The sequence below is a fragment of the Kryptolebias marmoratus genome, linkage group LG5 (genome assembly GCF_001649575.2).
Source record: "Kryptolebias marmoratus isolate JLee-2015 linkage group LG5, ASM164957v2, whole genome shotgun sequence".
Taxonomy (NCBI): Eukaryota; Metazoa; Chordata; class Actinopteri; order Cyprinodontiformes; family Rivulidae; genus Kryptolebias; species Kryptolebias marmoratus.
Window position 1 is genome coordinate 2,739,419 of NC_051434.1, and position 11,436 is coordinate 2,750,854.

The following is an 11,436-nucleotide window of genomic DNA, read 5'->3' on the forward strand; positions in this document are numbered from 1 at the left end:
GTTTCAAAATAATAAAAAGTGTAATGAAAAAATGGAAAAACAAATGTCCTTTTCTCTCAACTCTTTATTTTTGACTAATGCGTAGATCAGATTATTTTGGTACATTTTCAATCTATAACGAAGTTGGTGAGTAGAATCTATCAAAAATGTTTAAAATTAAATTCTTTTTTGTACCTATAATTAGGTTTGTAAATGCAGAAGTCTGCTTTAAATGTGTGCACACTGTTGCCAGAAGCTGTAATGATCAAACACAGGTGGAAGTGTGTGCATGTGCAGTAAATGTTACAAAGTCTGATAAATGAATGGGCTGCATGGTGGAAAAAGTTTAAAAAAAAAGTTATGTTACATTACATTTAACTTTATCATTGTGGTGAAAATGCTGGAGACCTTTATTTTAAATTATTTTTTTCTTGGGGTTGAAAAGATGGTGAAGTTCCAGCAGGGGGCAGAGTTTAATGTTGAAAGGTTTGCCAGTAGTTAGTTGACGATCAGGAGTTTCTGAAACCATTTCTTCCACTGTTATTCATTGTGCTGTAAGGGCATAAGCAAACACTGAATGAAACCAGTTATTTTTCAACCATTATACTGAAATTAATATTTATTGCAGCATCTAAGTTTTATTTGTGCTCGTATATCAAATAGTTGTATTTACTTTGTAATGCTACCTTGTGAATGAATATGGAAATTTACAACAAATTAGAACAGAACAAAGTTTGCAATTCCTATCAACGTGACCTAAAGATTTAAATGTGGAACCGTGAAATTCTGTGTTGTTTCTGCAGCTGAACAGAAATGTTAAAACCTCCCGCAGCAGAAAGTCTCATTTGTGTCCAGGTGATGTGTACGTTCTCTGCAGAGCAACTGCTGCGCAGCTGTGTTTTATGAGTTTGTTGCTAAGGATTGGTAACGAGTTCAGTTTATTGTTCATCCACTATGTCTCTGCACAACTCTGTTCTAAGATTACAGCAACACAAACAGCACCTAAAACACTTAAAGGCACTTTTTATGGCGCCAATCACAATAACATGCACATAAAAAAACAGTTTTTTGAAAAGCCGTGAACTTTCTGTACAGTTTCAGTTCTTCTAACCTTAATAAACTCTCTGGAGAAGACCAAATCCTGACTATTACTGGCTTTCCTTTAATAGTCTCACTTCCTTCTGCTTTTTTAATCTCTCCAGACATGTTTCCTCTGTGACTGAAGTCACAAGCAGACAAAAACAACCTAAAAACCTTTTAGAGGAAAATTTGTGTCTAACTTTATCAAAAATCCTTTTTCCAGTCAGCCTCTACTGAAAGGTGAACAGTCTGAAAAAAGAACATGTAAAATATTTTGGGTCTGTATGTTAATAAAACAAACATTGTATTTGTATGTGTCCATGTGTGTGTGTTCAGTTTACTTTATGTTGTACATTTATAGTTTTTGTCTTATTATTACCAGATTTTATGCAAATAAACTGCTTATTCTGAAGGTAATTAGTTTTAATTACATAACAGACTAAACAACAACATACTTTACATCACATTTCATAATTTCACCATAATTTTATGACACAGCACAAAAATGTGTTTTTAAATACATTTTGCACATCATTTCACATATTTGTTCAAATATCTTGACACAGAAAAAGAATACTGCAGTAGACAATACTGTAACATGTCACTGGTTGGTCCTCAAATAACTTAGACACACATTTATCATGTATATTCTTTGCAAAAATAAACCTCAAACAAAAATCCAACCGTAATAGAAGTTTAAAACAAAAAAACCTTACTCACGAAGAGGTCAAGTATGTAGAAATAATCCAGACTGCAAAAACTAAAAGAACTTTGCAAAGCAATAAAGCGATTGATTGTCACAGACCATGGAGCTTTTCATTACATACAATCTTAATATATTACTGAAGTAAAAGTAATTACATTTAGAGAGGTGCAAAAATAGGTTAGCTGGTACATCTTAAGTATCTATCTATGATTTGTTAGATGTAATGGTAATTTCTGGAGTAATATGCTTTCCACACCTTTATGCACATTTTTAAAAGAGAACTTTTTGTCTGTCAAAAACATGTTTTTCAGTTATTTTTCCCTTTCGAGTTACATTTCCCTTCCTTCATGCAATCTTCCTATACATAAACATAAATTGTTCCGACCACCAGTTTTATGAAACAAGGAACACGTTTTGAGTTGTTAACATTTGTTGAATTTCATGTTTGAATGCAAGCATCCTTATTTAACCCAATACCACGTCACAAGTGACTTTGGGTTGCTGATTCTCTTCTATAGCTCTATCTGGGTCACCTGTTCTGTTTAATTTTGAAATATCATGGTGTAGAAGCTAAAACTGACTTGACTTCAGAGTTAAATGACTACTAAACTTCAGTTCTTCCTGCCACCACAGCAGAACTGTATCTTGATGCAGTGCTTTCATCTAACGAGCGATCCTGTGATTGACTTGTCCGTTCTTCAACATCGTCAGCCAGAGCTCTCCGGTAAATGCCCATCAGACTCTGCCTGAACTGGCCCCTCACATCCAGCCCCATGCAGAAGTACAATAGCGGGTTCACACAGCTGTTAAAGTAGGCAAAACCAGTTGCCAAAGGCTGCCAAATCTTCAGCACAGCGTTTTTACTGTCCATCATCTTCACAAGCAGCAGACAGTGGTAAGGAGCCCAACACAGGAAGAATGCAATGACTAGTGATGCCAGTATACGCAGGGGGCGGGACTTCCCTGACAGTCGGGTGCGTCGGATGCCAATACCAGCCATGATATAACAGACAAGAATGACAATGAAGGGTAAAACAAAGCCACACAGGAAGCGGATGGAGTAGAGAGCATATTTGGTGCTGTTTTCTCCCTCCGTTGACTCCTTCACTTCCAAGGAACATTTGCTCTTGTTGTTCTTCACGTAAACTTGCCGGTAGATGAAGTAGGGAGTACTGAAGAGGATCGCTGTGATCCAGACAAGTACTGCCACCACCCTGGCAGCACACAAGGTGCGGTGTCGCCTTGTAAAGACTGGCCTCCAAACACAGAGCATTCTGTCCAGACTGATCACAGCCAGCAGGAAGACGGAGCAGAACATGTTTGCATACTTGAAGAAGCCATTGAACTTGCAGAGGAAAACTCCGAAGGGCCAGTGGTCGAAGAAGAGCTTCTTAATGAGGGAGAAGACTCGTGTGAAGCAGAAGATTAGGTCTGCTATCGCCAGATTCACCAACCACACACTGGTAACTTTTCTCTGTATGGAAAATAACAGAAGAAAAGGGCAAAAGAAAAGGAGAGCAGAAAGAAGAAGAAAATAAAAAATATAATAAAAATTTTAAATGTTTTATATTTAGCTTGCAATAATTAATGCATGCATCAACACATCATCTGTCAATAATATTCACTCAGTCATAATTTAACTTGCAATCAAGCGAGAACCCTGATCTCCAGTGATGGACAGACTTTTTGGACAACATTATGCTTCCAACTTTCTGGCCAGACTTTAGGGAAGGGCCTTTTCCAACATGACTCTGCCTTGGTGCACAAATCAAGGAGTATAAAAACAAGGTTTGTTGAGTTGACTGGCCTGCACAGAGCCCTGACCTCAACCCAATCAAGCACTGGATCAAAAAATTACAAACCAGTCTTTCTCAGCTAACATCAGTGACTGACCTCCTAAATTTTCAACCAAATTAACGAGCACGAATTCCTACAAATCACTTTGAAATCATGAAATCATGCAGAAAGCCTTTCATTAAAGAAAGCTGCTAAACCAACTCTATACTCCAGTCTCTGTTGGTGTGATGATTAGGTGAGGCCAAAAACTTTTAAGGTGTGTATATGGCTCGTTCTTTTCTGGAATACAGAACACTGTGAAAATGTATCATAACCAAACACTGTAACCTATATATCCACCTTGAGCTTTAATCCAGCCACCCAGATCACCAAAGAGTTTCCTGTGATGCCAAACACGACAGTCAGTGTGTAGAAAATGATGCTGATGTTGTCCATGACAGCTTCGATGTCCACTTTTGTCTGGTCATCCTTTAAAGACTTGGCTCCTTTAGAAGGAAGAGAAGAATTTGGAAACATTGTGCACCTGGAAAAAAAAGAGAGAGAGAAAAAGAAAAATTTTAAATGATTACTTTATTAACTGGTGCAACAAGATGAACTGATATAAAAAAAATTCAAGTAGATTCTCATGAGGCCTTTATCAGAAGTAATTAACAGGTAGCTGCTGGTTGCTTTCACTTGATCTTGTACACCAAAAAAGGGAAGTGAGTACACATGTATCTTTATCTGTTTCAAGCCTTAGTCAGAAGAATAAATTAAAAAGAAAAACATTTGTGAATGAAAAGGAAGATCTAAATAAATTTTGAGTCAGATGTTGCCAGGGGTCTAATAATATGCCCAGAGGAATCAACAACCCAGTGATAGTCTTATCTTATGATTTAATTTCCTGTTTGACACAACAATCAGTTTCCTCTCTGTGTGGCCAAGTAGCCATCCATATCTGGAGTTATTTTTGTTCGTGACTAATGTACGGCATGATTGTATTTTAGTTTGCTTGATCACATTAAAGTAAAGAATGTACAGGAAAACTAATTTGTCAAGCCGAATATTAACAGGAAGTCTATCTTTTAGGTAATGAAACTGCAGTCATTTTACAGCTTCCTTTGCGCTCAGATAAAAAAAAGAGAAAGAGGTCTGTACACAATGCCGGTGTGAAACAGACACCACAGACTCTGACTTCACATCAGATGACGGAAAAATTAAGCCGCAAAGTCTGAAGATATAAACATCTGGTCAGAAGTGCAATTCCTTGAAGAGGTAACTTATATGAGAAATCTTAAACGGAATGACTTACATTTTTTTAAAAGTGCACAGAAACAAAACAAAAATTCTGCCCATTAAAAAAAACACCAATATCATTAGATGGATTTTTGCACTGAGACTTTTTCCTTATATACACTGTCCTTTACACTTCTCATTAAAAAAATCATTTTATGTTAGATTCATAAAGAAACAGAGAATTAAAACCTTTTTAAGCATGACAAAAGAAATCTCGGATCACCACTTCCCTTAACTTCTCTCCACAAATATCAAGGCTGACAGTCAATGTTGGATCCCTGGGGTGTTCGGGCCCTTAGGGGCCACTGTATTAAAAACAGGCCTGATTCTGTTCTGCACATTACTGCATGGGCTCAGGAACACTGACATAAATCATTGTCTGTAAACAAAGTTGGCCAAGCAAGCCACAAATATCGGTTAAAACTCTATCATGCAAAGAAGAAGCCAGATGTGAACAACACGCAGTTCAAAAACTTGCCTCTCTTAATTACTACTGGAGTTCCTGTAGCGTAGCTGTATTTTTTCTGAAGTGACTCCTGCTGTTTAAGGCCTTGTTCTCACAGAAACACTGGCTTTCCAAAACAGTATTTTTATTTGCTGTTTCTAACGAACTAAAACAAAGTGGAAAAACCTAACAGGCAGTCCTCCGTACCAAAAAAGGAGAGAGACCATCCAGCCTCTTTTAGAGCACAGTTCAAAGGCCTGCCTCTCTGATGCTATCCTCCTTTGGGAGTGCATGACTTCATCATGGGCAACTCACACATCTGGAAAGGCTTCATCAATGCACAGAAGTAGATACGGGTTTTAGATCAACATTGATTCAAAAGAACAAACAAACAAAAAAAGAACCCAGCGCCGTTGCACAGCTAGAATCCTACATCAGAAAACGAGACAACATTCCCTCCAGAAACTCCAGCAGTTTGTCTCCTCAGTTCCTAGATGTTTACAGACTATTGTTACCACTGCTTCACAGTGGTAAACATGACTCTGTCCCAACTTTTTAAAGATGTATANACACACACACACACACACAGCCGCCCCTCCACAAAATGATACATTTTCTTAGTTTAAACTTTTGCGTTCTGTTGTGTTCATGGGATTTACAAATCATTGCATTCTGTTTTTATCTATTTCTTACACAACATTTTTTTTTAGAATTGTGGTTATGTTTAATTTGATCTAATTGATTTGTATTCCAGGTAACACATATTATTTTGATTGGAATAATAAATGAAGTCAATCGTGCAATTTGGAGTGAGTCCCACCTGAAATCAGAAAGAGGCAAAAAGACAGATGCGGTGTGAATTCAAAACAGTTGTTTTGACCTGAAATAACACAAAGAACACACAATACTTTGCATTCAGCTTCAGATCCTCACACCTTTAACTAATTCCTTTCATGTCATTCAGAAACCTCAAAACTCTAAACCCCACAACAAATCTGAATACTTGTGTCAGTTTAACTAAGAAACTAAACGGTCAAAAACAATATTTCTCTGTGAATAGTTCAGTATTTCAAATCAGAAATGGCCTTACCATTTGAATAAAATGCTGCTGATGTTCAGAGGAATATCACTTAAAGGCTCAGAGGTGGGTTCTTTAGTTGGCTCAAGCAAAACTGTTTCACTCGGCGGGGAAGTCAACATGCAGCTGCAATAATGCGACAGCTTCCTTCAATATCAGATAAGAAGCACAGAGTGGCCAATGATGTCAGAATCAGACAGGCGTCACAAGACAAATGTCACATCAAAGACAAATAGAGCCCGGCTAGATTTCTGAGATGTTTGTGTACAATTTAAAAAAAGTTTTATTTTTGTATGTTTATTATCATAGATTATTTCTTCATGCATTGTGAAAGAAAGAAAGTGAAAAAGTAGAAGACAAAAGAAAAGACGTCAGACCTAAAAATCTATCTTCAGCAGATGGACAGAATCTGAATGTCATATCACTCAGAAACAAGAAAATAATCCAGCAAGAGACAGGAGTGATTCATCACCCTTCAGCTGATCATCAACTGTATACCAAGTAAGTGTAAATGTGAAGATAACTGTTTTGTTTCACCAGACAGCTCTAAGAGAATAACCTTTTTGATGCTAAAATGCTATTTTATATGTCAGACTGTGATATCTTTTGCATATTTTCATAGAAGGCAACCTTCAGAAAGCCTAAAGAACTATTATTCAGAACCACTTTAAAATATTATAAGAACATCTGGCAGCTAGATCGGAACTTTTGAATGATACTTTACATGATAAATTCATTGAAAATGCGTGTGTCAATCTGTTACAAGATTACTTTCTCAACCTTGAAGCTGAGGGAAAGCACAAAGAAAAAACATAAATTCATCTATTTATTCATGGGCGACACATAAAACCGACACCGATCTGATAAACCGACACGTATTAGACACAATAAGTGGTAAATGTAAAGATAACAGTGCGAAGTTTCACCAGACAGTGTTGATCCTTGTCGCCATTTTTCTCAGAATGGTGACTTCTCCGGTGAACGGTGGGGGATATTTTCTCGATTCAATAACAGAAAGTTGGTCTTGTCTTAATCTGATAAGACAGCTGCAAAACGTCAGCATGCGGCATGTGTGGAGCTAAGTTCATGATGTTGCAGTACAAAACTCTTTCTGACTTTGGATGGATGAGCCCTTGGATCATTTTGATCTAATTTGACACAAAAAATCTGTGAAATTTATGCTTTAGTGTTGATCAAATTATTATAAAGTAAAGTTTGTTATAAAAGAAACAAATCTGAGCCTACCAAAGACAATGCACGTTATGAATATTGTACAAGATGTTACTAAAAGGTAATTATGGCCTATCCCTGCAGAGCCAAGAGCTCTGACTGAAAACTAGATGCTACAAAATGACATGTAACAGACTGAAAATACCTGTAAAACTCCCATAACCCCGCATTTTCAGTCCCCCTTTAGGACCTCTTTCAGCCCCCAAATTACAGCAATGCTACCAGAAGCATTTACATCATCACTTTGTTATTTAATCTGTATTGTAAAACTTTAATTTGGTGCTGATGACCAACATAGCTCTTTAGTATTTCTGTGAGGGGTGTTTACCAGCAGAAGAGAGAAACTGAACCACAAAAGAAAGAACTACATGTTTTATGACCACAGACATTTCCCTTCTTGGAAACAATCAGAATCTTTATCCCTATTTCAAACAATCAAGTCATATTTTGAGCTGATTTTTTTGACTCATTTGTTTGAAAGTTGTAAAACGTGAAGCAGCTATAGAAACATGGTTGCAAGTGTTACAGTGACTCATGCACACTATCAACAAAGCAAACAGAAAAAAAAAAGTAAAGACCACTTCACTGGAAATCTTAAAAAGGAAGTGGCAGAAATACCTTCCCCACTACAGCTCTTCAAACATCAGCTCACCACAAAATGCTGGTTTAGCTCCAAATTACGTTTCTCTTTCAAGAAAGTCCGACCCCAACCATGTGACGTACAATTCACACTTCTGCTTTGTCATTCCTCCTGATTTGCTTTTAAGATTTATGTGGTTTTGAAGCTGATTCTAAGTGTGAGGCATTGCATCTTTAAACACTTTTTCTCAAATTCATACAGATTCTCAGTACATTTGAAAAAACAAATTGTGGGACTAGAAACAATAACTATAAGGAAACATAGGTCAAGAATTGGTTTGTAAATGTAAACGTGCCTTTGTGAGGTCAAAGCAGAACATCTAACTTGAAATAAGAACATACAGAGCCGAGAAGGAGTCCAAGGTTCAAAACGAACCCTGATGCTTCTTGTTGGTCTGTATCCAAGGTGTGTGGGCTCTGTGAGGAAGGATGTTCACATGAAGCACAAACGTTTGCAAGCAAGAAATGTCAGAGAACAAATTAAGCAAAATAAAGTCGTCAGAATAAGAAAGGATAAAGTCACTAAATGTAATTTTTTTCAGAAACACTTAGCTTCAACAACTCAGCAGACAGCAGCCTCTGTCTTTGTAGAGGTGAAGAAAAGAACAAACCTAAATTCAAAATACGTTTCCTGTGCTGAACCTACAGAGGTTTTACCAGCAGAAAACCACAAACTCTGTTCTGCAAACCTTTGAGTTTTTGTTTTTAACTAACATACTGAAGTCTAAAAACATGCATGGTGGGCTGCCTTCAGGCCCAGGCCTCCTTTGAAAAAGAGATCTGTGATTTCAATGGAACTTGCTTGAAATAAATAAATGAATGAATAAATAAATACATAAATAAAGTCTGGGTAAGGGTCGAGATGCAACGTTTTTATATAATTCTTCATTTGTTCAGCATCATTGATTTCATCTCATGCATGTAAGTTATGTGCACAAATTCTCATGAATAAGTGATGGAGTTTGAACTTGTCCTTCAGTTTCTTCTTGCCTGATGTTGATTATTTCTAAATGTAGCATTTCCTCATTTCTGTAACACTCAGCCTTTCGGCGATTTTGTTCTTGTTTTTAAAAATGTTACAAACCCATAAATTCTGCCTTAATTTTGGCAAAGCGTGTTGAGGACATTAAATTTGAAATGAACATCTTTTGAAAAACAGTTAAATGTCTATATTTCAGTGTTTTTCAGGTAAACATTAAATGATTTGCAAGTTGCATTCTGCTTTTGACCACAAGTTAGACATCATCACGAATGTTTCAGGAAATGGCTGTAGACTGAGTTAGTTTAGTTTCTGTCATCATAAGGGCTGCGGTAGCTTGGTGGTCAGTCTTGTAATCATGAGGCCGCAGGTTCAAACCCAGGCTATGTCAGGAAGGGCATCTGGTGTAAAGTAATTGCTTAATCGTTTGTGCAAGTTTTTTTTTTTTGCCGTGGCAACCCCTAAAGAAGGAAGCAACCGAAAGAGCAAAAAGATAGTGCAGGTAATACTACACAGTAGTGTTTTCTTTCTCAAATTATGTTGTACTAGTTTGTGAAAAAGAATTTTTCAAATGATTTCAGTTACTGAGAAGTATAATATTAAATAAAAAAGGACAGCTGCAAAGTAGCAGAACTGTAATTTTGGATGGTAAAGTGTGCAAAACGTGCTCCAGTTTGGGGTTTTGTTGAAATTTGTTGTCTCAGTTAAACAACAAATTAATTCATTTTAGCTTCCATTACTCTTAGAGATGCTTTTTGATACCTGAACCAAACCAAAACCTTGGTTCTACTTTACCACTAAGAGCCACTTCTATTAAATATCCAGAGTAAAACTCAAACTCATGACTGGATAAAATCCTGCTATAATTGTGGACCATAAGTCATTCTGGTTCATCCATTTGGTTGATCAAAACATCTCACCACAAGCTTTTCAGATATAAATGACAGGCATCGTGTATTTTAAAATGTATAAAAACAAACAAAACAAAACAAAGAACACTGATTCAGGGTTCCGGTTTCTTACCTGCAGGAGTTGAACCGATGTGAACCTGTTGTTAAGCACTTCAGGCCGAAAGAAAAAGGCAGAAATGAAACTTCTGTTCAGTTTCAACAGCGTCTGCCGCTGTTTCTTTAAGTGGTTTTACTGCATCAGAGTCATGTGTGTTTGTGTTCTCTCTCTACCGCTCACACACACCTACACACACACACACTTCTCTACTTTGTCATTTCATTTCTGTTGCTTTGTCATCCTTTTTGCTTTGACAAGAATCATCCAACAGACAATAAAACAACAAAACTAGAAATCAGGAAATAACGTTTACTTTTTATTACAGACAGTTTTCAAACTGAGCTGATGTCTAATTTCTCGTCATTACGTGTGTTAAACTGTTTACAATAAACCGGATCCTCTTTGGTTTTTATTATTCTGAAGAAAAGTAACAATGAGAATTGAGCTTTTGATGCAACTTGATGATGTAATACAGGGGTGTCAAACTCCCGGCCTCAAGGGCCACTGTCCTGGAAGTTTTAGGTTTTCCTGCTCCAACACACCTGATTCAAATGGTTTAATTACCTTCTCACCAAATCATCAAGTTCTCCAGAAGCAGGTCCACAAGTCATTGATTTAAACTAGGTATTTTAAAGCAAGAACACGTCTAAAACATGCAGGAGAGCGGCCCTCGAGGAACGGAGTTTGACAAGTGTGATGTAACAATACAAAACACATTTAAAAAGAGACTGCTTTTAATTAACCAAGAGCCAATTAAAACACATTTTATGAAAGAAAAATGACTTTAAATTGGTAAGAATAGATGAAGCACTAAAGCAGTGGTGTCCAGTCTCAGTCCTGGAGGGCCACCATCCTGCATGTTTTAGATGTTTCTCTGCTTTGACAGACTAAGTGATTAGCAGGTTCCTGCAGAACTTGAAGACCTGCTGAAGAGCAAGATGACTCAGACAGCCACAACATTTAAAATGTGAAACATTAAGTCAGGTTTGTGTTGCTTTCCTCTGCATTTTCTCTGACCTTGCAGTGGTGCTGCATCAGACTGGTTCTGTATGACTGATTTACTGTCTGCACACGTGAAGGTGTGAATTTAAGATAATTCTGGTGTAGCTTGATCAGATCATGCATACCTTTTTTGCACAGATTGGGTGCTTTAATACTAAAAATGTTAAACTACTTTGTGTTCAGTCTCCATTTTATGCCGGGTCGTAACATCTGTAATT

General features: G+C 37.0%; 1 protein-coding gene across 1 annotated transcript; it reads right to left on the reverse strand.

The window, feature by feature from the left end:
* Nucleotides 1-78: 78 nt before the first annotated feature.
* LOC108242647 (C3a anaphylatoxin chemotactic receptor) lies at nucleotides 79-10,356 on the reverse strand. The gene is made up of 3 exons (XM_017427613.3): nucleotides 10,232-10,356; nucleotides 3,902-4,085; nucleotides 79-3,239 (listed from the first exon to the last, which is right to left on the reverse strand). Exons 2-3 carry the CDS (start codon nucleotides 4,076-4,078, stop codon nucleotides 2,370-2,372), a joined length of 1,047 nt encoding a protein of 348 aa, XP_017283102.1. The 5' UTR covers nucleotides 4,079-4,085; nucleotides 10,232-10,356; the 3' UTR covers nucleotides 79-2,369.
* Between the last annotated feature and the right edge of the window lie 1,080 nt (nucleotides 10,357-11,436).

Bases quoted from the DNA above. Each gene is read 5' to 3' on its own strand.
- LOC108242647 (XM_017427613.3), bottom strand. From the start codon at position 4,078: ATGTTTCCAAATTCTTCTCTTCCTTCTAAAGGAGCCAAGTCTTTAAAG. The intron at 3,240-3,901 runs GTGGATATATAG...TTTTCCATACAG, and splicing joins TGGCTGGATTAAAGCTCAAG to AGAAAAGTTACCAGTGTGTG.